Source organism: Aquarana catesbeiana, linkage group LG08 (genome assembly GCF_042186555.1).
Source record: "Aquarana catesbeiana isolate 2022-GZ linkage group LG08, ASM4218655v1, whole genome shotgun sequence".
Classification (NCBI taxonomy): Eukaryota; Metazoa; Chordata; class Amphibia; order Anura; family Ranidae; genus Aquarana; species Aquarana catesbeiana.
This window is the reverse complement of record NC_133331.1, coordinates 204,396,045-204,422,817: the sequence shown is the minus strand read 5'-3', so window position 1 is coordinate 204,422,817 and position 26,773 is coordinate 204,396,045. Positions and strand designations below refer to the sequence as shown.

General features: G+C 43.3%; 1 protein-coding gene across 3 annotated transcripts in view; it reads left to right on the top strand.

Annotated features, from left to right (window-relative positions):
* The window catches only part of LOC141106231 (L-threonine ammonia-lyase-like), a 214,671-nt gene extending 188,605 nt beyond the window's left edge, over positions 1-26,066 (top strand). For 2 of the 3 annotated variants that reach the window (XM_073596840.1, XM_073596838.1), the window contains one exon: positions 23,005-26,066. In XM_073596840.1, coding sequence (XP_073452941.1) covers positions 23,005-23,103 — 99 coding nt within the window. In that variant the 3' untranslated portion in view covers positions 23,104-26,066. The remainder of the gene's footprint in view (positions 1-23,004) is intronic. The other variant, XR_012235700.1, reaches the window with a different exon arrangement.
* Positions 26,067-26,773: the final 707 nt, after the last annotated feature.

Sequence of the window (26,773 nt, the reverse complement as noted above, 5' to 3'; positions counted from 1 at the left end):
AGTGTCCGATGTGTCCGCCATAATGTCGCAGTCATGAAAAAAAAAAATCGCAGATCGCCGCTATTACTAGTAAAAAAAATAAATAAATAAAATTTTTTTAAAAATGCCATAAATCTATCCCGTATTTTGTAGACGCTATAACTTTTGCGCAAACCAATCAATATACGCTTATTGCGATTTTTTTTTTCTTCAAAAAATATGTAGAAGAATACGTATCGGCCTAAACTGAGGAAAAAATGTTTTTTTTTTTTTTTTTAAATTGGGATATTTATTATAGCAAAAAGTAAAAAATATTGTTTTTTTTCAAAATTGTCGCTGTTCTATTGTTTATAGCGTAAAAAATAAAAACCGCAGAGGTGATCAAATACCACCAAAAGAAAGCTCTATTTGTGGGGAAAAAATGGACATCAATTTTGTTTGGGTACAACGTTGCACGACCGCACAATTGTCGTTTAAAGTGCGACAGTGCTGAAAACTAAAAATTGGTCTGGGAAGGAAGGGGGTGAAAATGCCCTGTATTGAACCAGTTAATAATAAAAATAAATAGAACAAACGTAGTCAAAACATAGCCAAAGTTCAGTAACCAGAACGGATAGTCAGACAAGCCAGAGATCAGTGTAGTGGAACAGCAAGCAGGATCTGGAGCCAGAAGGAATGTCAACCAAGCAAGGAGATAGTCTCTGATGTTGACCAAGGCGAAGGCAAAGATCATTTGGGCTGGACGACTTAAGTAGGCAGGACTGATGAGCAGGATATCATCAGCAGGTGAGTCACTGTGGAGAGATAGGAGCTGGCAATTAACCGACAGCTGAGCAGCCAGAGAAAGGAAGGGCTGAGCCCAGCCCTGACAGTACCCCCTCCTCAACGGCCTCTCCCCCTTGGAGGACCACAAGGCTTGAGGGGAAAACGTCTATGGAAATCACGGAGGAGGACAGGGACATGTACGTCCAAGTATGAGACCCAAGAGCGTTCCTCCGGACCGCACCCTTTCCAATGCACCAGGTACTGTATGCGCCCACGGAACCTATGGGAGTCAACAATGGACTGTACTTTACACTCCTCATGGTTCTCAACCTGTACAGGGTGAAGACGTGGCACCGAGGTGGTAAAGCGGTTGCAGACCAAAGGTTTTAATAAGGAGACATGAAATATATTTGAGATACACATATTAGAAGGAAGGTCTAATGTGTAAGCCACTGAGTTAATCCTGCAAAGAATACAGAAAGGCCCAATAAACCGAGGTGTGAACTTCAGAGAGGGAACACGAAGTTGGAGGTTGGGAGATGACAGACAGACCCTGTCCCCAACCTGGTAGGAAGGCGCAGGTAGTCGTCTGCGGTCAGCATGGAGTCTGTACCTATCATTAGCATGTTGCAAAGCCTCCTCCTTGTGCTCAAGTGGAACAAAGACCACGGGGATGCTCCTCTAACGCAGGAATACTCTGCAGAACAAATGAGTCAGGCAACATGGAAGGTTGGAAACCATAGTTCACCATAAACGGGGACAATTGGGAAACAGAATTCAAGGCACTATTGTGACCAATTTCCACCCACGGTAAAAGGTCTGGCCAGTTGTTATGATGGTCAGAAATATAGCAATGTAGGAATTGCTCCAAGGACTGATTGGCTTGTTCTGTGGCCCCAAAAATGGAAGCCAGTTCCTTAGAAGTGGGCAACTTCTTAAGTGGAATACAATGAGACATTTTCGAGAACTGGTCAACCACCATAAGGATAACTGTGTTGCCCTGGGTGTTGGGTAACTCAACAATGAAATCCATAGACAGGTGGATCCGGGGCCTCTCTCCATTGGGTATGGGTTGTAGGAGGCCCACTGGAAGGTGCCATGGAGTCTTACTCTGAGCACACACAGAACAGGCAGTTACGAAGGCGGTTACATCAGCACGTAGACTAGGCCACCAGAATTGTTGGGAAATGGCCCAAAAGAGTTTATTCTTCACAGGGTGGCCAGCAGCCTTGGGAGAATGGTAAGTCTGGAGCACAGCAGTACAGAGACTCTCTGGGACAAAGCAGCGGTCACAAGGTTTCTTAGGAGGAGCATGGACCTGAGCAGCAAGAATCTTGTCACCCAAAGGAGAAGTGAGACTGGTGCGAACCATAGGCAAAATATGATCAGGAGGAATCACAGGAACCGGAACCGACTCCATCTTGGAAGTGGAGGAAAATTTCATGACAAAGCCTCAGCCCTTACCTTCTTAGTACCGGGCAGGAATGAGACAATGTAATTTAAACTAGACAAGAAAAGAGCCCATCGTGCCCTTCTGGGAGAGAGGCATTTGGCCTCAGACAAGAATGTGAGATTCTTATGGTCAGTAAGAATGAGAACCGGCATAGTGGTACCTTCGAGGAGATGTCTCTATTCTTTCAGGGCTAAAATGATCGCTAACAGCTCTCTGTCACCAATCTCATAATTGCACTCTGCAGGTGACAATTTCTTGGAAAAGTAGCCACAAGGATGCATAGCGCTCTCAGAGGTAGGACGTTGAGACGGAAGGGCGCCAACTCCAGTCTCAGAAGCATCAACCTCAAGGGTAAAAGGTAAAGTAGGATCAGGATGTGCCAACACGGGAGCAGAAACAGCCTTGAGACTCTCAAAGGCCTTAATGCACTCCGGAGACCAACTCTGTGGGTTACCGTCCTTTCTGGTCATATCAGTCAGGGGCTTGACCAGAGTAAGAATAAACTTCCGATAATAGTTGGCAAAGCCAAGAAAACTCTGCAGAGGACGTAAACCCACGGGTTGGGGCCACTGTAGGACTGCTAAGTTTCTCTGGGTCCATCGAAAAACCAGCAGTGGAAATGACATAACCCAGGAATTTAACCTGTTCACGATGGAATTCACACTTCTCCAATTTTCAATAGAGATTGTTCTCTTAGTTTCTGAAGAATACGACAGACATCTGTGTGGTGGCTCTCCAGGGACTTGGAAAATATGAGGATATTGGCGAGATAAACCACCACACATAACTGCAACAAATCTCAGAGGACATCGTTAATAAATTCCTGGAATACTGCCGGGGCATTACAAAGACAAAAGGCATTATGAGGTACTCCTTAATCCTCATGACATTGTATGCCCCTCTCAAATAAAGCTTTGTGAAAACCGTTGCTCCCTTGAGGCGGTCAAATGCCGTAATCAATGGAATCGGATAGGCATTCTTAATCGTGAAACTATTGAGACCCCTATAATCAATGCAAGGTCTCAGTTCACCATTCTTCTTCACAAAGAAGAACCCAGCACCAACAGGAGATGAGGATTTGCAGATGAAACCTCGAGAAAGTGGGTCTGCAACATACTCCTCCATGGCCTTATCCTCCAAGACTGACAAAGGATAAACCTGACCACAAGGGGCTATGGCACCAGGTTGAAGGTCAATTGCGCAATCATATGACCAATGTGGAGACAAACTACCGGCTTGACCCTTGTCAAAGACATTGCTAAAATCGCGGTACTCCTCCGGCAGGGGGGAGAGTGAAGAGGTGCACAGGACCTTGGCTACCTTCTGGAAGCATGTCTTACTACATTGTGGCGACCAGGAGAGAACCTGAGCATGGAGCCAATCAAAAGAGAGGTTGTGCCTCTGTAACCAACGATAACCAGCGGAAACTTAGGTGAGGAAATAACTTGGAATTGGATTATCTCATGGTGAAGAGCCCCTACGGCCATGGACAATGGAACGGTCTCATGAGTAACATGGGCAGGCTGTAGAGGTCTCCCGTCAAGAGCCTCAATGGCAAGTGGAGTGTCATGCAGCTGCAGCGGAATCAAGTGCTTCGATACAAAAGCAGCATCAATGAACAGGCCTGCAGCCCCAGAGCCGATAATTGGTTTCTTCTAGATCTTCTTCTTGAAGCATGGCTTGACCGGTCCTTACGCCTGGAGTTTGTGGATCTTGACCTGGTGGGGCTGCCAGAAATCACAGCGTTAGTGGTTGTGCTCTTTTTTTTCTCTCTTCAATACCTACCTATAAGTGGTGGACAGGCTCTTACCTTATCTGCTGAGGGTGGTCTGCGCAGGCAGTGGTCTTCATGAGCGGTGGCAGAGAGAAAGAAAGGCAGCCTGAAATAGTATAAGAATAAAATAAATAAAAATTAAAAAACAAATGTCCCTGGGACAGGAACATAAAGCAGTGGTCATATACAGGGAGAGATCCATAAAAGTAAGTTACCTGAAGGGAAGAAGCCAGCCTCCTGTGCAGTGCAGTGACCAGATAACACTGACAGATTATGCTGGCCATTTAAATCTGCCGCCACCATTGCGGCAGAAGTGACGCTCGTGCACAGAAGCGGTCCGGCCGTACCCGCGCCATCTTGGAATTGGGCAAAAGATGCCGGCCGCATCACTTCCTCCCGCACATGCGCAGAGCGTGGAGAGAGATATGCCCTAATCCCGGTGCCCAGAGGACAATGAGGCTCAGAAAGCCCCAGGAAAAAATGAAAAAGAAAAAGAGAAATAGATAAAAATAAAAAGATACAGCACCCATGCAGGAGGGAAGGTAGGAGACCACTACGGGAAATTAAGCTTCTTTTAAAGCTTGTTATTTGCCAGAAATTTTTTCCAGATGCCCCTGAGACCACCAGATTAGGGTTCCCCCCACAGAAGCTCCTTCAGAGACTGTACAGGAGGGACTTCCAAACAGGAGAGGCTTAAACCTGCTGGGGCGAATGCGGTAAGAGGTCTGCGATGTCCATCCAATCTTGTCAGGTGAGGATAAAAAAGAGAATGAAGTGGGGTGTCTCTCTTTCAATTTTATAGTTAACCAATCCTGTCAGGTTGTGGAGGCGGAGTCACAACCCAGTGTGTGCTGCCATGATGCGTCAGGAAATGTGGTTTAGGTTTTTTGAACAAATGTTCTCTTATTATTTGTAGTAAGTAGTAAACAAAATGTATTATGGCCATTAGATGGAGCTGAGGAGCATGGCAAATACTTCAATACTCAATATAACAATTCTAGCAAATGCTAGAGGGAATTGGCAAACAAATGTACCCATTAAAAAGACCAGTACTCACTTTCATGTTCACTAGAGATAGATAGCTACAGTGCCTTGAAAAAAATATTCATACCCCTTGAAATTTTCCAAATTTTGACATGGTACAACCAAAAATGTAAATGTATTTTATTGGGAATTTATGTGATAGACCAACACAAAGTGGCACATAATTGTGAAGTGGAAGGGAAATGATCAATGGTTTTCACATATTTATTTGTAAAAAAAATTGAAAGTGTGGCATTTGTATTCATCCCCCCGAGTGCAATTACAGCTGCAAGTCTTTTTTGGGAAGTCTCTTCCAGCTTTGCACATATAAAGATTGACATTTTTGCCCATTCTTCTTTGTAAAATAGCTCAAGCTCTGTCAGATTGGATGGAGAGGGAGAGCGTCTGTGAACAGCAATCTTCAATTCTTGCCACAGATTCTCAGTTGGAGTTAGGTCTGGACTTTGACTGGGCCTTTCTAACACATGAATATGTTTTGATCTAAACCATTTCACTGTAGCTCTGGCTGTATTTTTAGGGTCGTTCTCCTGCTGGAAGGTGAACCTCCGCCCCAGTCTCAAGTCTTTTGCAGGCTCTAACAGGTTCTTCTAAGATTGCCCTGTATTTGGCTCCATCCATCTTCCTATCAACTCTGACCAGCTTCCCTGTCCCTGCTGAAGAAAAGCATCCCCACAACATGATGCTGCTGCCACCACGATGTTTCATGGTGGGGATGGTGTGTTCAGGGTGATGTGCAGTGTTAGTTTTCCGCCACACATAGCGTTTTATTTCCGCCACACATAGCGTTTTGCTTTTAGGCAAAAAAATTAAATTCTGGTCTCATCTGACCAGAGCACCTTCTTCCAAATGTTTGCTGTGTCCTCCACATGGCTTCTCGCGAAGTGCAAATGGGACTTATGGTTTACTTTCAACAATGGCTTTCTTCTTGCCACTCTTCCATAAAAGTCAGATTTGTGGAGTGCACGATTAATAGTTGTCCTGTGGACAGATTCTCCCGCCTGAGCTGTGGATCTTTGCAGCTTCCCCAGAGTTACCATGGGCCTCTTGAGTGCTTCTCTGATTAATGCTCTCCTTGCCCGGCCTGTCAGTTTTGGTGGATGGCCATGTCTTGGTAGGTTTGCAGTTGCGCCACACTCTTTCCATTTTCAGATGATGGATTGAACAGTGCTCCGTGAGATGTTCAAAGCTTGGAATATTTTTTTTATGACCTAACCCTGCTTTAAACTTCTCTACAACTTTATCCCTGACCTGTCTGGTGTGTTCCTTGGCCTTAATGAGGTGATTTCTGAAGGCAATTGGTTCCACTAGATTTTAGTTAGGGGTATCAAAGTAAAGGGTCTAAATACAAATGCACCCCACATGTTTCTGACATTTATTTGAAACAAATTTTGAAAACCATTTATCATTTTCCTTCCACTTCACAATTATGTGCCACTTTGGGTTGGTCAATCACATAAAATCCCAATAAAATACATTTACGTTTTTGGTTGTAACATGACAAAATGTGGAAAATTTTAAAGGGTATTAATACTTTTTCAAGGCACTGTATATAGATAGATAGATAAGATAGACAGACAAACCAGCATGTATACCAGGAGCATGGTTAGGACATAATGAAACACACCTCCCATTTCTCACATGCCCTTTACAGCCAAGGAAGCTGCCATCTTGGCCTCTCTTTGATCTGCAGCTGCCATGATCTCACAGTAGTTATCAACCACCAGATCATGGCCCACTGGCCCTTCCTGGGCCTCCAGCCACCTGCAGATCTTCTATAGTTTTTAACCATCCCCTTCTTTATCCAAAAGGAAATACATGTCTGGTTTTGGATACTTTAATACGAATGTTATTTCAAAGGAAAAGAACAGAGAATGAGCCCTGACAGATATCCCCAGTGATTCATTTGCACTATGTTCTGTACCCTGTTCATGTTTCCAGACTGACAGACTGAGCACACATTGCTGCACATATGGAATTTATGCCTCTTTCCTTAAACAGAAAATAATATATTTTTCTTGCAGTATATGGTGCTTGTAATAGCTCACTGGTTCACTGGCTATAAATAAGGCATTCTGGAAACTCATGTTTACTTTTTATGCAGACCCCAATAATTTTTACATATTTGTGCAAACATATCTTGGAGTTCACTGGTGATTTCTGCTATGTTTTTATATTGTTATGGTTCCTAAACGAAACATCCGGATTGTACAGATTGCAGCCATACAATGTCTTCATACATGTATAAACGTATTTGTGTGACCGAATCAGTCATTCCAGCTATTCATGCTTGATCACTACTGAAAAAATATAGCTCATTATAAAAGTTTTAGCAAATTCATTATCGCCCTCCAGAAAAATATGTAGGTCACCTATACCTACTACAAGAAAAATTGTCAGGGTACTTTGTCACCTGCCTTAACAGCTTGTCTTTGCCTGGTGGGACATAATGCTGGATATTGGGAGAGGGGTTGGGGGGAACTATTAACTGAATGGGGGGGCTGTCCTGCAGAAATAGGACCACTTGATAACTATAGCTGATTCGATGGAAATAGGCCCGAGTAACCATCATAATCACCTAATAAATGTTCATGTGTGGCCTTGAGCAGAAGATTTAAGTGGTACTCCACCTTTCCTGCTCTCCCTGAAACCCCCCTAGTATGTATTATTTTTGGTCAATCTAGTGACTTCACAGTCTCGTACCTGAGTACTTCCTTGGAAGCGGTGGTGGCCAGTCCTTCCTCCTCTACTGAGTGGTGTTCATGTAGGCAATGTTCACACTTATGCGAGTTGCAGTTGATGCATTTTTCCCGGTGCGTCGTGCATTTTTTTTTTACACATTTTTTTTTTTTGTTAGTTTTTAATGTGTTTGGGGTTTTTGGGAGGTGTCTGTTCTCATGAAGGAGAAACCAGCAAAAACACAGCAGAAATGCACCAAAAATGCAAGCACTTCGTTCTTGATGCATTTCTGCTGCATTTCCTTTGAAGTCTATGGAATCAGAATGCAACATGATGCGGGCAAAAAAAGCCCCTGACCCTTTCCAAAAAGCGCACTGGTTGAAAACACACAGATGTAAATGTGACCTGTGCAAAATCATGTTAAATTAACTGTAGTGCATTTCTGCAAAACTGAAAATGCACTGAAAAACGCATAGGTGTGAACCAGGCCGTAATGACCTGTTAGCTCCTCTCTGTCCAGGAGTACTGTGAGCCCAGGCTGCATAATAATGCTGTGCCAGGGGTGGATCTATGACAGCCTATGCTCACAGGAAATGGGTTGGATGACACTGTCTGTCCGCCAACCTGGAAAACTGGTGGCCTCTAAAAGTGCTGCAGGAGACAGCTGAAGGATATCATTAAAGGAAAAAGTTTTATTTTCATCATTCCAAGGCATCATAAAAAAAAAATCCTGGCATCCTCTACTAAATAGGTACTTGTTTTGTCACTACTAAGAGAGGTTGTAAACCTCAAAAAAATTAAGATAAAAAAAAAAAAACCTGCAAGACAAAGGCATAATGTACTAGTATGCATCGCATGCTAGCTCATTATGAAATACTTACCTTAGAGAGATGCCCTGGATTGGCACCTACACAACGCTGACAGGGCCGACCTGTTTCCTGCAGTTACTTACAGGTTCGCAAGCTCAGGCGCTATGATTGGCTGGAGCCGCGAATATGTCACTCCCATGCATGCGCATGGTAGCCGCCGGTCACGGCACGGGCCCTAAAAAAAGGCACAAGCAGGCCGTTCCTTCAGTGCGCGTGCAGCGATGGCAGCAGTGCATGCAGTAAATATCTCATAAACAGTGCAAGTTTAGGAGATATGTACAGTACCTACAGGTAAGCCTTATTATAGGCTTACCTGTAGGTACAATTAAAGAGGAAGACTTTACTTCCTCTTTAAGATGTATATATTCTTTTCCTGACAGTTTTTATTTAAAGAGTAATTCCACTTTTGTTGTAAAAAAAAAATCCTTTCTGGGTGATCTGTATTTTGCAGGGATTTTAACAAACTTTTTTGCAGATTCCTACCTGAAAAAGCTGTTTTGTTCTTCCATGTCTTTTTGATACTGATTCCTGTACGTGATTTCGTGCACGCGGTTTAGGGGGTGCGCGCCGCCTCTGTGAGGGGGAAAGTGAGAGATCATGTTTTAGCTAAACTGAATCACGATCTCTCTTTTCCCCCACAGTTAGAAACACCTCCCAGGGAACACATTTAACCCCTTGATCGCCCCTTAGTGTTAACCTCTTCCCTGCCAGTGCCATTTATACAGTAATCAGTGCATTTTTATAGCACTGATCACTGTATAATTGTCACTGGTCCCCAAAAAACTGTCAAAAGTGTCCGATCTGTCGCAGTCCCGCTAAAAATCGTAGATCACCGCCATTACTAGTAAAAAAAATAATAATATAAATGCCATAAATCTATCCCCTATTTTGTAGACATGATAAAAAATCTTCACGCAAAGCAATCAATATACGCTTATTGGGATTTTTTTTACCAAAAATATGTAGAATAATACATATTGGCCTAAATTGATAAAGACATTTTTTTTTTTTTTTTTACATTTTGTTTCTGGATATGTATTATAGCAAAAAGTAAAAAATACTGATTTTTTTTTTTTTTTTTTGCAAAATTGAAGGCCTTTTTTTGTTTATAGCGCAAAAAACAAAAACCGCAGAGGTGATCAAATACCACCAAAAGAAAGCTCTATTTGTGGGAAAAAAAAGGACATCGATTTTGTTTAGGTACAGCGTTGCACGACCGCACAATTGTCTCAGCCGCTAGCAGTGGGTAAAACCGCCTCGATAGCGGCCGAATACCACCGCTAAAACGACGGTAAAGCGCTGCTAATAATAGCAGCGCTTTACCACCGATGCACCTCCCGCCCCAGTGTGAAAGGGGCCTTAGAAACCTCTCCCAGGGAACACATTTAACCCCTTGATCTCCCTCTAGTGTTAACCCCTTCCCTGCCAGTGTCATTTATACAGTAATCAGTGCATTTTTATAACACTGATCGCAGTATAATTGTCACTGGTCTCAAAAAAAGTGTCAAAAGTGTCCGATCTGTCTGCCGCAATGTCGCAGTCCCGCTAGAAATCGCAGATCACCGCCATTAGTAGTAAAAAAAATAATAATATACTGTATTTATTGGCGTATAACACTCACTTTTTCACCATGAAAATCGGGTGCAAATAGCGTGTGCGTGTTATACGCCAATACTTCAATTTTAGCTGCCTCTGAGGGGACAGGGAGGGTGGCGGGATGAGCGCTGTCAGATTAAATACAGTGAGAATCTCCTGTTTACTTGGCGGCCTCTGTAATAGAAAGTCCCGTCTCCTGGGCCGCCATTGGACCACTGTTCTGTCTATCATAGGAGATTCTCACTGTATGTAATCTGTCGGCGCTTGTCCCACCCCCCTCCCTGTCCCCTCTAGGCTGCAGATGGGCATCGATCAGACTGCACTGATGGCAGTGGTGAGGCTGCTGCATTGATGGCAGTGGTGAGGCTGCTGCATTGATGGCAGTGGTGAGGCTGCTGCATTGATGGCAGTGGTGAGGCTGCTGCATTGATGGCAATGGCGAGGCTGCTACATTGATGGCAATGGTGAGGCTGCATTGATGTAGACTAATGAGGCTGCATTGATGGCACTTGTGAGGCTGCAGATGGGCATTGATCAGGCTGCATTGATGGCAATGGTGAGGCTGCAGATGGGCCCTTATTTTGCTTCAAAGTTCCTTATTAAAAATTTTAGTTTTTTTCCTGAAACTTCCCTCTTAAAATGAATGTGCGTGTTATACGCCTGTGCGTGTTATACGCCAATAAATACGGTAAATGCCATAAATCTATACCCTATTTTGTAGACATGATAAAAAATCTTCACGCAAAGCAATCAATATACGCTTATTGGGATCTTTTTTTACCAAAAATATGTAGAAGAATACATATTGGCCTAAATTGATGAAGACATTTTTTTTTTTTTTTTTTTTTTTTTTTTACATTTTGTTTCTGGATATGTATTATAGCAGAAAGTAAAAAATACTTTTTGTTTTTTTTCAAAACTGACGGTCCTTTTTTATCTATAACGCAAAAACAAAAACTGCAGAGGTGATCAAATACCACCAAAAGAAAGCTCTATTTGTGGGAAAAAAAGAACATCGGTTTCGTTTAGGTACAGCGCCGCAACGACCGCACAATTGTCAGCTAAAGCGACACAGTGCCGTATCACAAAAATGGTCTGGTCAGGAAGTGGGTAACACTTTCTGGGGCTGAAGTGGTTAATGAGGAAAGCTGACTTGTATCTTAGGGCAGACTTCTGGGAAAATCAGTGAACCAATCACACAAGCAGGAAATGACATTTCTGGGGGGCATACTGTACGCCAGCTGTGTACAGAACAGCTTCAGGTAGCAATATTGCTCTGCATTTTACAGAAAATTACAGCGCTGCAGATTGAAAAGGAAAGGTCATTTTTTAATAATATTAAACTATAATATGGCTTGTGTTGCAATTACAGTGGGTATAGAAAAGAATCATAGATGGATGCACTCACATTTTATTGTGCCTATAAGACAGGCACAAGTCTATCTAGCGTTCCGAGTAAAGCCTTTGCTCGCCGGCCCGTATGTAGGAACCGGCGTGCATTGCCAACCTCAGTTTGGTGCGGGTCAATGGCAGGAAGTGACGTTGACGCTATTTACCGGCCTCTACGCGTTTCACGTCATAGGATGATGCAAGAATGATGCAAACCACTATATCATACAGTGCATGTGAATATATAGAATTATACAAATATATAAATATATATAGAAAAAAAATATAGAAAAAAAAAAGTGTCCCAGTGCTGCTCCTTTTCATATGTATTGTATCCCTTGTGCTCAAAACTTCATGCTTGTATACACCACCAATTCGTAATTCACCACCACCTTCCAAGGTTTACACTCACCAGAAAGCAATGATAAAAATGCCTCCGGATTAGTTTTCCTTCCATAGGATACACCACAGGTTTATCAGCAATGATCACAGTATTCCCATCCATGCCTCAATCTCCAAATCTCATGGAAAACAAATAGCCATCATTGCGCAACTTTATTGTGTATTATATAAAAATCGTAGATGGATGCACTCACATTTTATCGTGCCTATAAGACAGGTGCAAGTCTATTCAGCGTTCAGAGTAAAGCCTTTGCTTGCCGTCCCATCTGTAGGAACCGGCGTGCGTTGCAAGCCTCGGTTTGGTGCGGGTCAATGGCACCAAGTGACGTTGACGCTATTTACCGGCCTCTACGCGTTTCACGTCATAGGATGATGCAAGAATGATGCAAAATGCAAAACATTTTTTTTGTGCTGAAAGTGCCCCCCTCGACTTATACTCAAGTCAAGCACTTTTCTGCAGCAAAAAATGTCATTTTCCGAACCGACTTTGGGGCCCCGTATCTCAGGGCCACTTGGTGCTAGGAATGCCAAATTTGGTGTGCAAACCCAGTGGAACTGGTACCACAATATATCCAAAGCTGAGGTTCCTAGCACCAAGTGGCCCGAGATATGGGGCCCCAAATTCGGTTCGGAAAATGTCATTCTCTGCTGCAGAAAAGTGCTTGACATTTTCTGAACCGACTTTTATGGTGCTAGTTCCACTGACTTTGCACACCAAATTTGGGGTCCCTAGCACTAAGTGGCCCCGAGATACGGGACCTCAAAGTTGGTCAACTGTGTCCATCTGCAGCAATGTCATTTCGAGACCCTTTGGGTTCAGAGACCCCACATTTTGGCTGCAGCTAGGGGGCATCTAGGAACCCTTAACTATCGAGTTTGAAGTTCAGGGGACCTATGGCTGCAAATGGGCACAGTGAGGCTGCAAATGGGCACAGTGAGGCTGCAAATGGGCATTGCTGACCCTCTTTTCCACTTACAGTAGCTGTGCATTTCACACCCTCGTCTTATACTTGGGTCAATAAGTTTTTCCCATTTTTTTGTGGTAAATTAGGGCCCCGACTTATAATCGGAACGACTTATACTTGAGTATATACGGTAAATATTATCCTTGATTTGCGCCGGTGACACTGTTCACATTATAGAAAAGAATCGCCCCCTCTTTAAAATCACATTTTGTTGCATTCCAGCCTGAAATGAAGACAGGCACAGTTTTTGTTTTATCCTAGGCTGGCCATACACTATACAATTTTCTTATTCACTTTCCTCTAGATTTACCTTCAATTATGTAGTGCAAGGGCCTGCCTGACTGCAAACAAATTGAAAAATTGAAAGGGTTTAGATTTGACCTCATATATTATATAGATTTGGTAAAGGAAAGTTGAACAAAATCGGCAGTATTTATATATATTTTAATTACTTATCTCTAGAAATACCATAATGCAAAAAATAAATAGAATCAATTTAAATATGATTAGTGTGTTTCGATGTTAGTTACTATTTTAAATCGGCAAAGGTCTCTTGATCTTACTCAAGGATCCCCAAAATTACTTTCTTGTGGGGTCCCATGGCTCATGTACCATTTTTAGCTCTCAATTTTTATATCTCTTATTTCTGAGATAACTCCAGGAGAATCTTTCTTGTTCACAGTTGTGTTTGTGCATATATTCTAAATTCAAAATGTTCAGGAGACTTCATAGTAAAATTTCACTTATTATGCACTGTATGTTTAAAAAATATTACAATGTGCCTCAATTTCATAAAACAAAAGGCATCACTATATTGGAAAGTACTTCTAGTGCATGTGCGCTACAAATATTTAAGAAATATATTTATGAATGGATGGGTATTGGGACACACAGTTACACTGAGTGTGAGATCAGGGTGCACTCACAGTATAGCTGCCATAGCTGATCGCCTCTTCAGAAAATAACTTTTGACTTTGACAATGCGCACACATGTCTGGGCATGTAATGCAGAAAATACTGGAGTCAGAGCAAAGAGGGGGGCTTCCATCATAACAAATGTAGAGTATGGTGGTCCCATCCCTTACACAGAAAACCATAGAAAAGAGAATCCCCCTAGGAACGGGACTTTGACAGACCACCAGCTCTTAGAATAAGAAATATGTTTTATTGATATACTTAAAAAAGACGTGAAAGCGTCTATAACATACAAAATAGAAAATCATTCCATACAAAATAGATACAAAATCAAAACAGAGAATAGATACAAGGTGAAAAATGGTAAATGTACTCTCAAGGGGGTTGGTGTACCCCAATACCCGATGCGTTTCCAGTATTCTGGTACCTTCATCAGGGGTTTGAGAGTTGTAAATGTTTTATGCATGTATGGATTCCCATGGAATGACTCTGTGTTCAAGAAGCACCAATAGCCCCTAAGATCAATAGCGTATTTTCATATGCGCCAGACCAAGATCATATGAGAATAGTACGTGTATTGTATTGCCGATATCAAGGAACCATGAGTGACCCAACCAGGGAAGAGCGTTGGTTAGAACCTGTCATAAGCCGGCTGCATGCCGTGAGGATCAATATCCAGGGACAGTCCCAAAAATGGTTGGCTCCTCCGTGTGTCCCTTCAAGTATTAAGGTCCGGTGAGGGGTGCTTTCCCCTACTCGTGCTCACGGGCAAGCACTTCTGCAGCAGAGAATGACATTTTCCGACCTGACTTTGGGGCCCCATATCTCGGGGCCACTTGGTGCTAGGAACCCCAAATTTGGTGTGCTAACACATTTGGACTAACGTTATAACATATCAAAAGGTTAGATTCCTAAAATGTCATTCTCTGCTGCAGAAGTGCTTGACATTTTACGACCCGACTTTGGGCCCCATATCTCGGGGCCACTTGGTGCTAGGAAGCCCAAATTTGGATATGTTATAGTGTTAGTCCAACTGTGTTAGCACAATTTGGGATTCCTAGCACCAAGTGGCCCTGAGATATGGGGCCCCAAAGTCGGGTCATAAAATGTTCCTTTAAAAACACTTATAAACGCAAACGCGGCTAAACACGGTACTTGTGTTTAGCCGCATTTGGCGTCTGAAACGTGGAAAACTTTTGCATCTGAACCCATTTTTTTGCTTCTGGAAAAACAAGGTTAAACGCAACTGCCTAAAAACGCCAAAAAACGAGACTGTGTACATGGACACATAGGATAACATTGAATGGGTTCAGGGGCAGTTGAAAAAAGTGTCCAACTGCCTCTGAACGCGAGTTTAACCACTTGCCGACCGCCTAACGCAGATATACTGCGGCAGAATGGCACGGGCAGGCAAAATCACGTACCTGGTACGTGATTGCCTTCCCGCGGGCGGGGGGTCCGATAGGTGCCCGAGGCGGTCGGCTTTGGTCTGGGAGCGATGAGAGGCGAGGGGGAGACCATCCATTCGTGGCCCCCCCCTCGCGATCGCTCCCAGCCAATTAGATCATTCCCCTGCCTCTGTATAGTACACAGAGGCAGAGGAAATTATGTCATCTCTCCTCGGCTGGGCAGTTTCCGTTCCGGCGCCGAGGAGAGAAGACATCTGAGTGAGTTGCACAACACAACACACACAGTAGAACATGCCAGGCGCACTTTACACCCCCCTTTACCCCCGATCACCCCCCGATCACCCCCCTCCCCCCCGTCACACTGACACCAAGCAGTTTTTTTTTTTTTTTTTTTTTCTGATTACTGCATGGTGTCAGTTTATGACAGTTAGTGTGGTAGGGCAGTAAGTGTTAGCCCCCTTTGGGTCTAGGGTACCCCCCTAACCCCCCCTAATAAAGATTTAACCCCTTGATCACCCCCCGTCACCAGTGTCGCTAAGCGATCATTTTTCTGATCGCTGTATTAGTGTCGCTGGTGACGCTAGTTAGGGAGGTAAATATTTAGGTTCGCCGTCAGCGTTTTATAGCGACAGGGACCCCCGTATACTATCTAATGTTTTAACCCCTTGATTGCCCCCTAGTTAACCCTTTCACCACTGATCACCGTATAACCGTTACAGGTGACGCTGGTTAGTTCGTTTTATTTTTTATAGTGTCAGGGCACCCGCCGTTTATTACTGAATAAAGGTTTAGCCCCCTGATCGCCCGGCGGTGATATGCGTCGCCCCAGGCAGCGTCAGATTAGCGCCAGTACCGCTAACACCCACGCACGCAGCATACGCCTCCCTTAGTGGTATAGTATCTGAACGGATCAATATCTGATCCGATCAGATCTATACTAGCGTCCCCAGCAGTTTAGGGTTCTCAAAAACGCAGTGTTAGCGGGATCAGCCCAGATACCTGCTAGCACCTGCGTTTTGCCCCTCCGCCCGGCCCAGCCCAGCCCAGCCCAGCCCACTCAAGTGCAGTATCGATCGATCACTGACACTTACAGAACACTAAACGCATAATTGCAGCGTTCGCAGAGTCAGGCCTGATCCCTGCGATCGCTAACAGTTTTTTTGGTAGTGTTTTGGTGAACTGGTAAGCACCAGCCCCAGGCAGCGTCAGGTCAGCGCCAGTACCGCTAACACCCATGCACGCAGCATACGCCTCCCTTAGTGGTATAGTATCTGAATGGATCAACATCTGATCCGATCAGATCTATACTAGCGTCCCCAGCAGTTTAGGGTTCCCAAAAACGCAGTGTTAGCAGGATCAGCCCAGATACCTGCTAGCACCTGCGTTTTGCCCCTCCGCCCGGCCCAGCCCACCCAAGTGCAGTATCGATCGATCACTGTCACTTACAAAACACTAAACGCATAACTGCAGCGTTCGCAGAGTCAGGCCTGATCCCTGCGATCGCTAACAGTTTTTTTGGTAGCGTTTTGTTGAACTGGCAAGCGCCAGCGGCCTAGTACACCCCGGTCGTAGTCAAACCAGCACTGCAGTAACACTTGGTGATGTGGCAAGCACAAGTAGTGTCCCGCTGTCACCAAGAAGAAGACAAACAGGCCCGTCGTGCCCATAATGCCCTTCCTGCTGCATTCGTCAATCCTAATTGGGAACCCACCACTTCTGCAGCGCCCGTACTTCCCCCATTCACATCCCCAACCAAATGCAGTCGGCTGCATGAGAGGCATTTTCTTTATGTCCCCCCGAGTACCCCTACCCAACGAACCCCCCCAAAAAAGATGTTGTGTCTACAGCAAGCGCGGATATAGGCGTGACACCCGCTATTATTGTCCCTCCTGTCCTGACAATCCTGGTCTGTGCATTGGTGAATGTTTTGAACGCTACCATACAGTATTAGCATAGGGTACAGCATTGCACAGACTAGGCACACTTTCACAGGGTCTCCCAAGATGCCATCACATTTTGAGAGACCCGAACCTGGAACCGGTTACAGTTATAAAAGTTACAGTTACAAAAAAAAGCGTAAAAAAGAAAAAAAAACACAAAAAAAATATAAAATAAAAAAATATAGTTGTCATTTCATTGTTCTCTCTCTCTCTCTATTCTCTCTCTATTGTTCTGCTCTTTTTTACTGTATTCTATTCTGCAATGTTTTATTGTTATTATGTTTTATCATGTTTGCTTTTCAGTTATGTAATTTTTTATACTTTACCGTTTACTGTGCTTTATTGTTAACCATTTTTTTGTCTTCAGGTACGGCATTCACGACTTTGAGTGGTTATACCAGAATGATGCCTGCAGGTTTAGGTATCATCTTGGTATCATTCTTTTCAGCCAGCGGTTGGCTTTCATGTAAAAGCAATCCTAACGGCTAATTAGCCTCTAGACTGCTTTTACAAGCAGTGGGACCGTCTTCCATGTTTTTCTCTGGCTCTCCTGTCTCAACAGGGAACCTGAGAATGCAGCCGGTGATTCAGACAGCTGACCATAGAGCTGATTAGAGACCAGAGTGGCTCCAAACATCTCTATGGCCTAAGAAACCGGAAGCTACGAGCATTTCATGACTTAGATTTCGCCGCATGTAAACAGCGCCATTGGGAAATTGGGGAAGCATTTTATCACACCGATCTTGGTGTGGTCAGATGCTTTGAGGGCAGAGGAGAGATCTAGGTTCTAATAGACCCCAATTTTTTCAAAAAAGAGTACCTGTCACTACCTATTGCTATCATAGGGGATATTTACATTCCCTGAGATAACAATAAAAATGATTTAAAAAAAAATATGAAAGGAACAGTTTAAAAAATAAGATAAAAAATCAAAAAAATAATAAATAAATAAAAAAAAAAAAAAGCACCCCTGTCCCCCCCTGTTCTCACGCTAAGGCGAACGCAAGCGTCGGTCTGGCGTCAAATGTAAACAGCAATTGCACCATTCATGTGAGGTATCACCGCGAAGGTCAGATCGAGGGCAGTAATTTTAGCAGTAGACCTCCTTTGTAAATCTAAAGTGGTAACCTGTAAAGGCTTTTAAAGGCTTTTAAAAATGTATTTATTTTGCTGCCACTGCACGTTTGTACGCAATTTTAAAGCATGTCATGTTTGATATCCATCTACTCGGCCTAAGATCATCTTTTTTATTTCATCAAACATTTGGGCAATATAGTGTGTTTTAGTGCATTAAAATTTTAAAAAGTGTGTTTTTTCCCCAAAAAATGCGTTTGAAAAATCGCTGCGCAAATACTGTGTGAAAAAAAAAAATGAAACACCCACCATTTTAATCTGTAAGGAATTTGCTTTAAAAAAATATATAATGTTTGGGGGTTCAAAGTAATTTTCTTGCAAAAAAAAAAAAAACATTTTTCATGTAAACAAAAAGTGTCAGAAAGGGCTTTGTCTTCAAGTGGTTAGGAGAGTGGGTGGTGTGTGACATAAGCTTCTAAATGTTGTGCATAAAATGCCAGGACAGTTCAAAACCCCCCCAAATGACCCCATTTCGGAAAGTAGACACCCCAAGCTATTTGCTGAGAGGCATGTCGAGTCCATGGAATATTTTATATTGTGACACAAGTTGCGGGAAAGAGACAATTTTTTTGTTGTTGTCACTAAATGATATATTGCTCAAACATGCCATGGGAATATGTGAAATTACACCCCAAAATACATTCTGTTGCTTCTCCTGAGTATGGGGATACCACATGTGTGAGACTTTTTGGGAGCCTAGCCTCATACGGGACCCCGAAAACCAAGCACCGCCTTCAGGCTTTCTAAGGGCGTAAATTTTTGATTTCACTCTTCACTGCCTATCACAGTTTCAGAGGCCATGGAATGCCCAGGTGGCACAACCCCCCCCCCCCCCCCCCAAATGACCCCATTTTGGAAAGTAGACACCCCAAGCTATTTGCTGAGAGGTATAGTGAGTATTTTGCAGATCTCACTTTTTGTCACAAAGTTTTAAAAATTGAAACAATGTTTTTTCTTGTCTTTCTTCATTTTCAAAAACAAATGAGAGCTGCAAAATACTCACCATGCCTCTCAGCAAATAGCTTGGGGTGTCTACTTTCCAAAATGGGGTCATTTGGGGGGGGGGGGGGGGTTGTGCCACCTGGGCATTCCATGGCCTCTGAAACTGTGATAGGCAGTGAAGAGTGAAATCAAAAATTTACACCCTTAGAAATCCTGAAGGCGGTGATTGGTTTTCGGGGCCCCGTACGCGGCTAGGCTCCTAAAAAGTCCCACACATTTGGTATCCCCATACTCAGGAGAAGCAGCTAAATGTATTTTGGGGTGCAATTCCACATATGCCTATGGCCTGTGTGAGCAATATATCATTTAGTGACAACTTTGTGCAAAAAAAAAAAAATTGTCACTTTCCCGCAACTTGTGTCAAAATATAAAATATTCCATGGACTCAACATGCCTCAAAGCAAATAGCTTGGGGTGTCTACTTTCCAAAATGGGGTCATTTGGGGGGTTTTATGCCATCTGGGCATTTTATGGCCTTCAAAACTGTGATAGGTAGTGAGGAGTAAAATCAAAAATTTACGCCCTTAGAAATCCTGAAGGCAGTGATTGGTTTTTGGGGCCCAAAAAGTCCCACACATGTGGTATCTCCATACTCAGGAGAAGCAGCTGAATATATTTTGGGGTGCAATTCCACATATGCCCATGGCCTGTGTGAGCAATATATCATTTAGTGACAACTTTTTGTAATTTTTTTTTGTCATTATTCAATCACTTGGGACAAAAAAAATTAATATTCAATGGGCTCAACATGCCTCTCAGCAATTTCCTTGGGGTGTCTACTTTCCAAAATGGGGTCATTTGTGGGGGCTTTGTACTGCCCTGCCATTTTAGCACCTCAAGAAATGACATAGGCAGTCATAAATTAAAGGCTGTGTAAATTCCAGAAAATGTACCCTAGTTTGTAGGCGCTATAACTTTTGCGCAAACCAATAAATATACACTTATTGACATTTTTTTTACCAAAGACATGTGGCCGAATTCATTTTGGCCTAAATGTATGACTAAAATTGAGTTTATTGGATTTCTTTTATAACAAAAAGTAGAAAATATCATTTTTTTTCAAAATTTTCAGTCTTTTTCCGTTTATAGCGCAAATAATAAAAATGGCAGAGGTGATCAAACACCGTCAAAAGAAAGCTCTATTTGTGGGAAGAAAAGGACGCAAATTTCGTTTGGGTACAGCATTGCATGACCGCGCAATTAGCAGTTAAAGCGACGCAGTGCCAAATTGTAAAAAGTGCTCTGGTCAGGAAGGGGGTAAATCCTTCCGGGGCTGAAGTGGTTAACAGCGTCCTGTGTGCATGAGGCCTAACAGCCAGACAACTAGCAGTATTTCTCTCAAAACAGGCGTACTTTAAAGCAAACAGGTTTACCTTTAATACACCTGTCAGGAAAGTAACACTAAACTAAAAAAATATATATTCAAGTATGTATTCCTAAAAAGGTACCTTCTATTGCTCCCGGCCTCCTCCAAATCTTTAAATTCCTCTTTTTTGTTTTTTTTTTTTTGCTGCTGTGATCTGACTTCCTGTTAGAGGGTGGCTTTGTTCATTCTCCATGGTCCCACTGTATGAAGTGCTATAGCAACCCTCTCTTGTACGCTCCTGAGATGGACTAGGACAGTGGCGGCTGGTGCTTGAAATTATTTTGGGGGAGGGGCACAAACGATCTGAAAAATTCTGACAAATATTGAAACAAAAACATCAATTACAGCCACCTATGCCCATGATATGCAGCCACCTGTGCCCATCATATGCAGCCACTGTGCCTAGCAAATGCAGCCAACTGTGCTCCATCAATTCCAGCTTTTCTGCCCATAATATGCCGCCAATGTGCCCCCCCCCCCCTGCCTGGCACTTACCTCATCGTGGTGGTGGGTCAGACAGTGGGACAGGTGACGAGCTGTAGGATGGATGCAGGACTCCTGTGGGATGGATGAAGCAGCGATGGATGCAGGACTCCTCCTTGCGTGTCGTCTTCCTGTTCTGCATGGCGGACAATGGGATCACGTCTACCTTCAGCCAATCGGGTGACTAGTATTACATCCAGGCCTCCTGATTGGCTGAGAGGCAGTTCTGTGTTAGCAAAGCAAATATTTGCTTTGCTAACACACCTGTGTGCGCTGCGAGTGCAATGGTTTGTGCTCGCAGGTCACCTTTTTTGACGCCTATTAGAGCCTATGGCCCTAATCAGGTGCTTCAAAAACACCCCTCGCCGCTGTAATTCAGGCACCCAAAAAGGGGCCAGGCGCCTGAATGGGGGGTGGCCACAGCGGCCATGGATAGATTCATGCAATGTACTCATGGACGCACCACCACTGGATTAGGAGTTATGTGCGTATAGAGCAGTGTACATGATTGCATCTAATCCAAACAAAAGGAAGTGAGGTGGACAAGGAGAGGTTTGGAAGCTTCCAAAGTACATTACAAGGAGGCAGGAAAACACAGTAAGAAACAATTTATAAAAATTAGAGCACGGCACTATAAAGTAGTGGCTGTGTATGGTCTATTTTAGGGAATAACTTTCACTTTAAATTATTTAGACTAGCACATAATAAAATAAATTCTTAAGCAGTGATTACCTGCACAAAAAACTACACGTCAAAGCCATAAATATATCCAATCTTGACTTATTCTGTAAAGGTGTAGCTTGCCCACCACCAGTGGCAGCCTGTCCATACGGGGCGCAGGGGCACCGCCCCCCTATTCCATGCACCCGGCCGGACGCATGGATTCCAATGGGGTTTTTTTTTTGGAAGCACACGATTAGAGTCTGAGGCTCTAAAAGGATTCAAAAAAGGGTGGGCTCGGGCATTATGCCAGTTGTGCGACAAAAGCGAATTAATATTCGCTATTGTCTTCCTGATTCTCCTCCCGGCCAATCAGGAAGCAGGTCCTGAGACCCGTCACCTGATTGGCCGAGAGGAGACGCAATGCTATTGATCGCCTAGGAGGAAGAGGAAGGAGACGCACAGCGAAAGCCGCCGTGATGCTGAGAAGAAGGCGATGCATGGGAGGCCGTCGCCCAGAGAAAGGGTTGCCCAACCAACCAGGGGGGGTGCATTGTTTGCCCCCCCACCACCCTTCTTAAACCTTTTTATTGGTTTCTTTATAGTAATTTGTAGCTTCAGTGATTTTTCGGGAGTCTTGGGAGGGGTTAGGTCAAGCTCTAATTTTCAGGTCTATTCAGACCCGTGTGTTGAACAAAAAAACAATTTTCCTGTGAACAGGAAATTCATTTTGAATGGCACCCTGACACACCTAGCCAGCACACCACCCATGTGCATTACTCCAGCAAAATCCACAGATGTGATAAAAAATTGTTCTACGTATAATATAACCTATGCTGTGGTGCATGAGCAGCTCATACAAAATCGAAAAGGATTGCCTTACTGCAACATACATGAATGTGTAGCATATATTGCGTTAATGCTTGTAGAGCAGCTCGGTGCAGAGTATTGGAAAAGTGTAAGTGCACCCTTACAGGAAAATCACATTTTGCTTATAAGTCTAACTGCCTTTATCTCTGGATTCTCGAAGTTTTCACTGCAGGTGACCCGTACTCATGTATTTTGGCTGTTTTCTTAGTCTGAGTTGCCCAGGTTTATAATGGATCTGCTATATGTGGTATATGATGAAAGCTGAAATTCAGGTAAATTATGATGATGTTGATTTTTTTTTCATTGAATACAGGTAACATGTCTGGTGGAGACCAGGGATAAGAGCCACTCTTCACAGTTGAGGACTGCTCTAGCAGACAGATACGCCACCTTGAAATGGATAGACCAATAGGAAGAGGGGATTGGTCATGCAGAAGAGTTTTATGTTCTCACTGGAAGTATAGACTTTATTAGAACATGCTGAATTTGCTTTCAGGTTTGAAACAACCACAACAAATCATGTGTATTTCTTTCTTGAATTGTGTATCATGTAGTTACAATTTTTGAATATGGGAAAGTAAAAATCGGCTTGTGAATAATATAATACATTTTTATTATTTATGCTGGAAATTGAATGTATAATATACATTGTGTATGATAGATAAGTATGAAAAAACCCTCAACCCCATTGTAATACATACCTTTCTCCACCCCAACTAACTACTTCATGTAAGCCAACACACGCCTTCCCCTCCGTGATCCTAGTAGTTATATGTTGCAATAGTGTGCAGCAATCTATAGCAGCCAGTTAGGTATCCAGCGTTGGCCTAATGGTGAGGTCAGACTTCTGTTGCTAACCTATACACAAGTTATTGTCCATTATTACTCTTGAATCATGATTTAAAATGACTTTCAGTATGACTGTCAGTTTATACGCAACACAACCGCATATCACATTCAGATTTAAACATGCACTTTTGCTCAGTTTGACAGGTTGGAATATACAACTCAGTTTGACAGGTTGGAAACATACTAGTGATACTACCAGTACTGAGGAATGCTCGGAGATGATGCTGCAGAGTGAATTACTGTCGTATAGAACTGTTTTAGCTTAGATATTTATGCATACTGACAATGAGGCCTAAGAGGACACCTGTCTGATATTGTGGGATATAATAGTCTATGCCAGTGTTTCTCAACGGCGGTTCCGTAGAACCCTAGTTCCCAGTGGTTCTGCTGCAATTCACCATTGTGGCAGATGTATATCTGCCCAATGGCGAATTCAGTGCGCAATGACAGTGAGTACTGTCAGGGCGCATTGGTACCCAATGTCTTCCCTGTAGTTCTGGCTGCTATGACATCACTGCAGAGGGTGGAGCGGGACAAGAGTAGAGCGTGCAGCGCGTCTCCCTCATTAGCAGCTATTGATTCCACCAGCCGAAGAATGCTGTAGCAAGGTGAGCTATGTACAGAATACCTGTACTCCTACTAATCTTAACTGTACTCCACTGATCCCCGCCGGCTCTCCTCTTCTGTCCATCCCAGACTTGTGTGTGACATCACCTGGGATGGATAAGAGAGGAGAGCTGGCAGGGATCAGTGCGCCTAAAAAGACATCTACCAGCAGCTTCCCTAAACAGTTCTGCATGTGGAGGAAATTAAACAGTACTACAGACCCCCGTGCCCTGCCCTGGTGACTCCCCTGCCCTGGTGACACCCCTGCCCTGGTGACACCTTTGTCCTGCCCTGGTGACACCTTTGTCCTGACCTGGTGACTCCCCTGACCTGGTGACACCCCTGTGCTCTGACCTGGTGACACCCTGTGCTTTGCCCTGGTCTCACCCCTGTTTAATTTCAGTTGAAGATGAAATTTTTGTGTGCATATCCCAAGTTCAAACCAGAATTGAGCAGCTGTGCAGAAAAAAGCCAGCCCAAGTATGTTTTAATATTTATTCTATAATTTTAATGCTATTTAAAAAAATAATTGGTATATAAACAGCTCACTGATCACACCGATATTTCATGAGTTGTAGATCTGAAAATTATTTTATGGGTTCCCCCAAGATCGCAAACTTTTTGCTAAGGGTTCCTAGATGGCAAGAGGGTTGAGAAACACTGGGGTAGATTTACTAAAGGCAAATAGACTGTGCACTTTGCAAAGTGCAGATGCAGTCTGCAAGTACAGTTCCTCCAGAGCTTAGTAAATGAGCACACGCTCAGCTGACTTCCATCATCGAATCACGTACAAAAAAAATGCCTTGCACATGATTGGATATTCTTTGCAAAGTGAAGGTTTACCTCATTTACTAAGTTCTGGAGCAACTGCACTTGTGAGGTGCGCAATTTGCCTTTAGTAAATCAATCCCACTGGTCTATACTTAAAGTGTTACTAAACTCACAACAGTAAAATCAGTCTGTAAATGCAGTAAAGCATGCTTGTTATACTCACTGTGGAACCTAAGGGGTTAATTCTCTGCATTGTGTAAAAAGGATGTTTGATCCTGTCTTCTCTGATCCTCTCCTCCTTCCACTGTGCCCAATACATTTCCTAATAATACAGAACCAATGTTATACACATATCCTAATTGGAGTGCTAATTGTCACTTTAAACAAGCTGCTATCTGGCTTTCAACAAGCTTCAAGTTGTGCTGAAGCCTGCTAGCAGCCTGTTTAAAGTGGCAATCAGCACTTCCATTAGGGTCTGTGTTAAACATTTACAAACTTGAGCTGAAGGGCACTTTAAAAGCATCAACAAAGCTTGCTGAAAATTCTGCAAATGCTTTGTGAAAGCTTACTATTCACACTGCTCCAAACAGGCCAAAGGGAAAAACTGTTTGCTGTAACTGCTGATAAAGTATTAGCTGGAGTTTTAGTTTCAATTTGTTAGTATATTTACATAGTTACATAGTTAATCAGGTTGAAAAAAGACACAAGTCCATCAAGTTCAACCAAAATAAATAAATAAATACAATCCTATATACACAAACCTATACCCACAGTTGATCCAGAGGAAGGCAAAAAACCTCAGCAAAGCATGATCCAATTTGCTACAGCAGGGGAAATAATTCCTTCCTGATCCCCCAAGAGGCAATCTGATTTTCCCTGGATCAACTTTACCTATAAATGTTAGTACCCAGTTATATTATGTACATTTAGGAAAGTATCCAGGCCTTTTTTAAAGCAAGCTACTGAGCTGGCCAGAACCACCTCTGGAGGGAGTCTATTCCACATTTTCACAGCTCTTACTGTGAAGAAACCTTTCCGTATTTAGAGATGAAATCTTTTTTCCTCTAGACGGCTTTCACACTGGAGCGGTGCGCTAGCAGGACGGGAAAAAAAGTCCTGCTAGCAGCATCTTTGAAATCAATGGGACAGCGCGGCTATACCGCCGGCAAAGCGCCTCTGCAGAGGCGCTTTGCGGTGGTTTTTAACCCTTTCTTGGCCGCTAGCAGGGGGTAAAACCACTCCGCTAGCGGCCGAATACCGACTTACAATAGCGGCGCTTTGCCGCCGACGCCGCCCCCGCGTGAAAAGGCCCTTAAAGTGACGCAGTGCCGAATCGCAAAAAGTGCTCTGTTCTTTGGGCAGCCAAATGGTCCGGGGCTTAAGTGGTTAATAACTCCATTTGGATTTAAATTTAGTAGCAGCTTGAGTGTTATATAGACCTGATTGCTGTATATGTGAAAAATATGAAAGATGTATGGACTGGATTCAGTGGACTTGGAAGACATGACATGCGGTGTCATGCTGCCTTAAAAAGGATATACAGTAAATACTTGCTTGTCAAAGGACATTCGTTAAGAGCTGCACAAAGGAACAAGTGGTAGTGCACACAGGATGGCCACATAATACACTATCCAGTCCACTGTCACTGGTATTGTAGGAGAAAAACATTTGGATGAGCAATATACAGTACAAAGTGGTGTCCTTCCTATCAATTAATTAGAAATGATTTACAGTGCCTTGAAAAAGTATTCATACCCCTTGAAATTTACCACAATTTGTCATGTTACAACCAAAACAAAAACGTAAATGTATTTTACTGGGATTTCATGTAGACCAACACAAAGTGGCACATAATT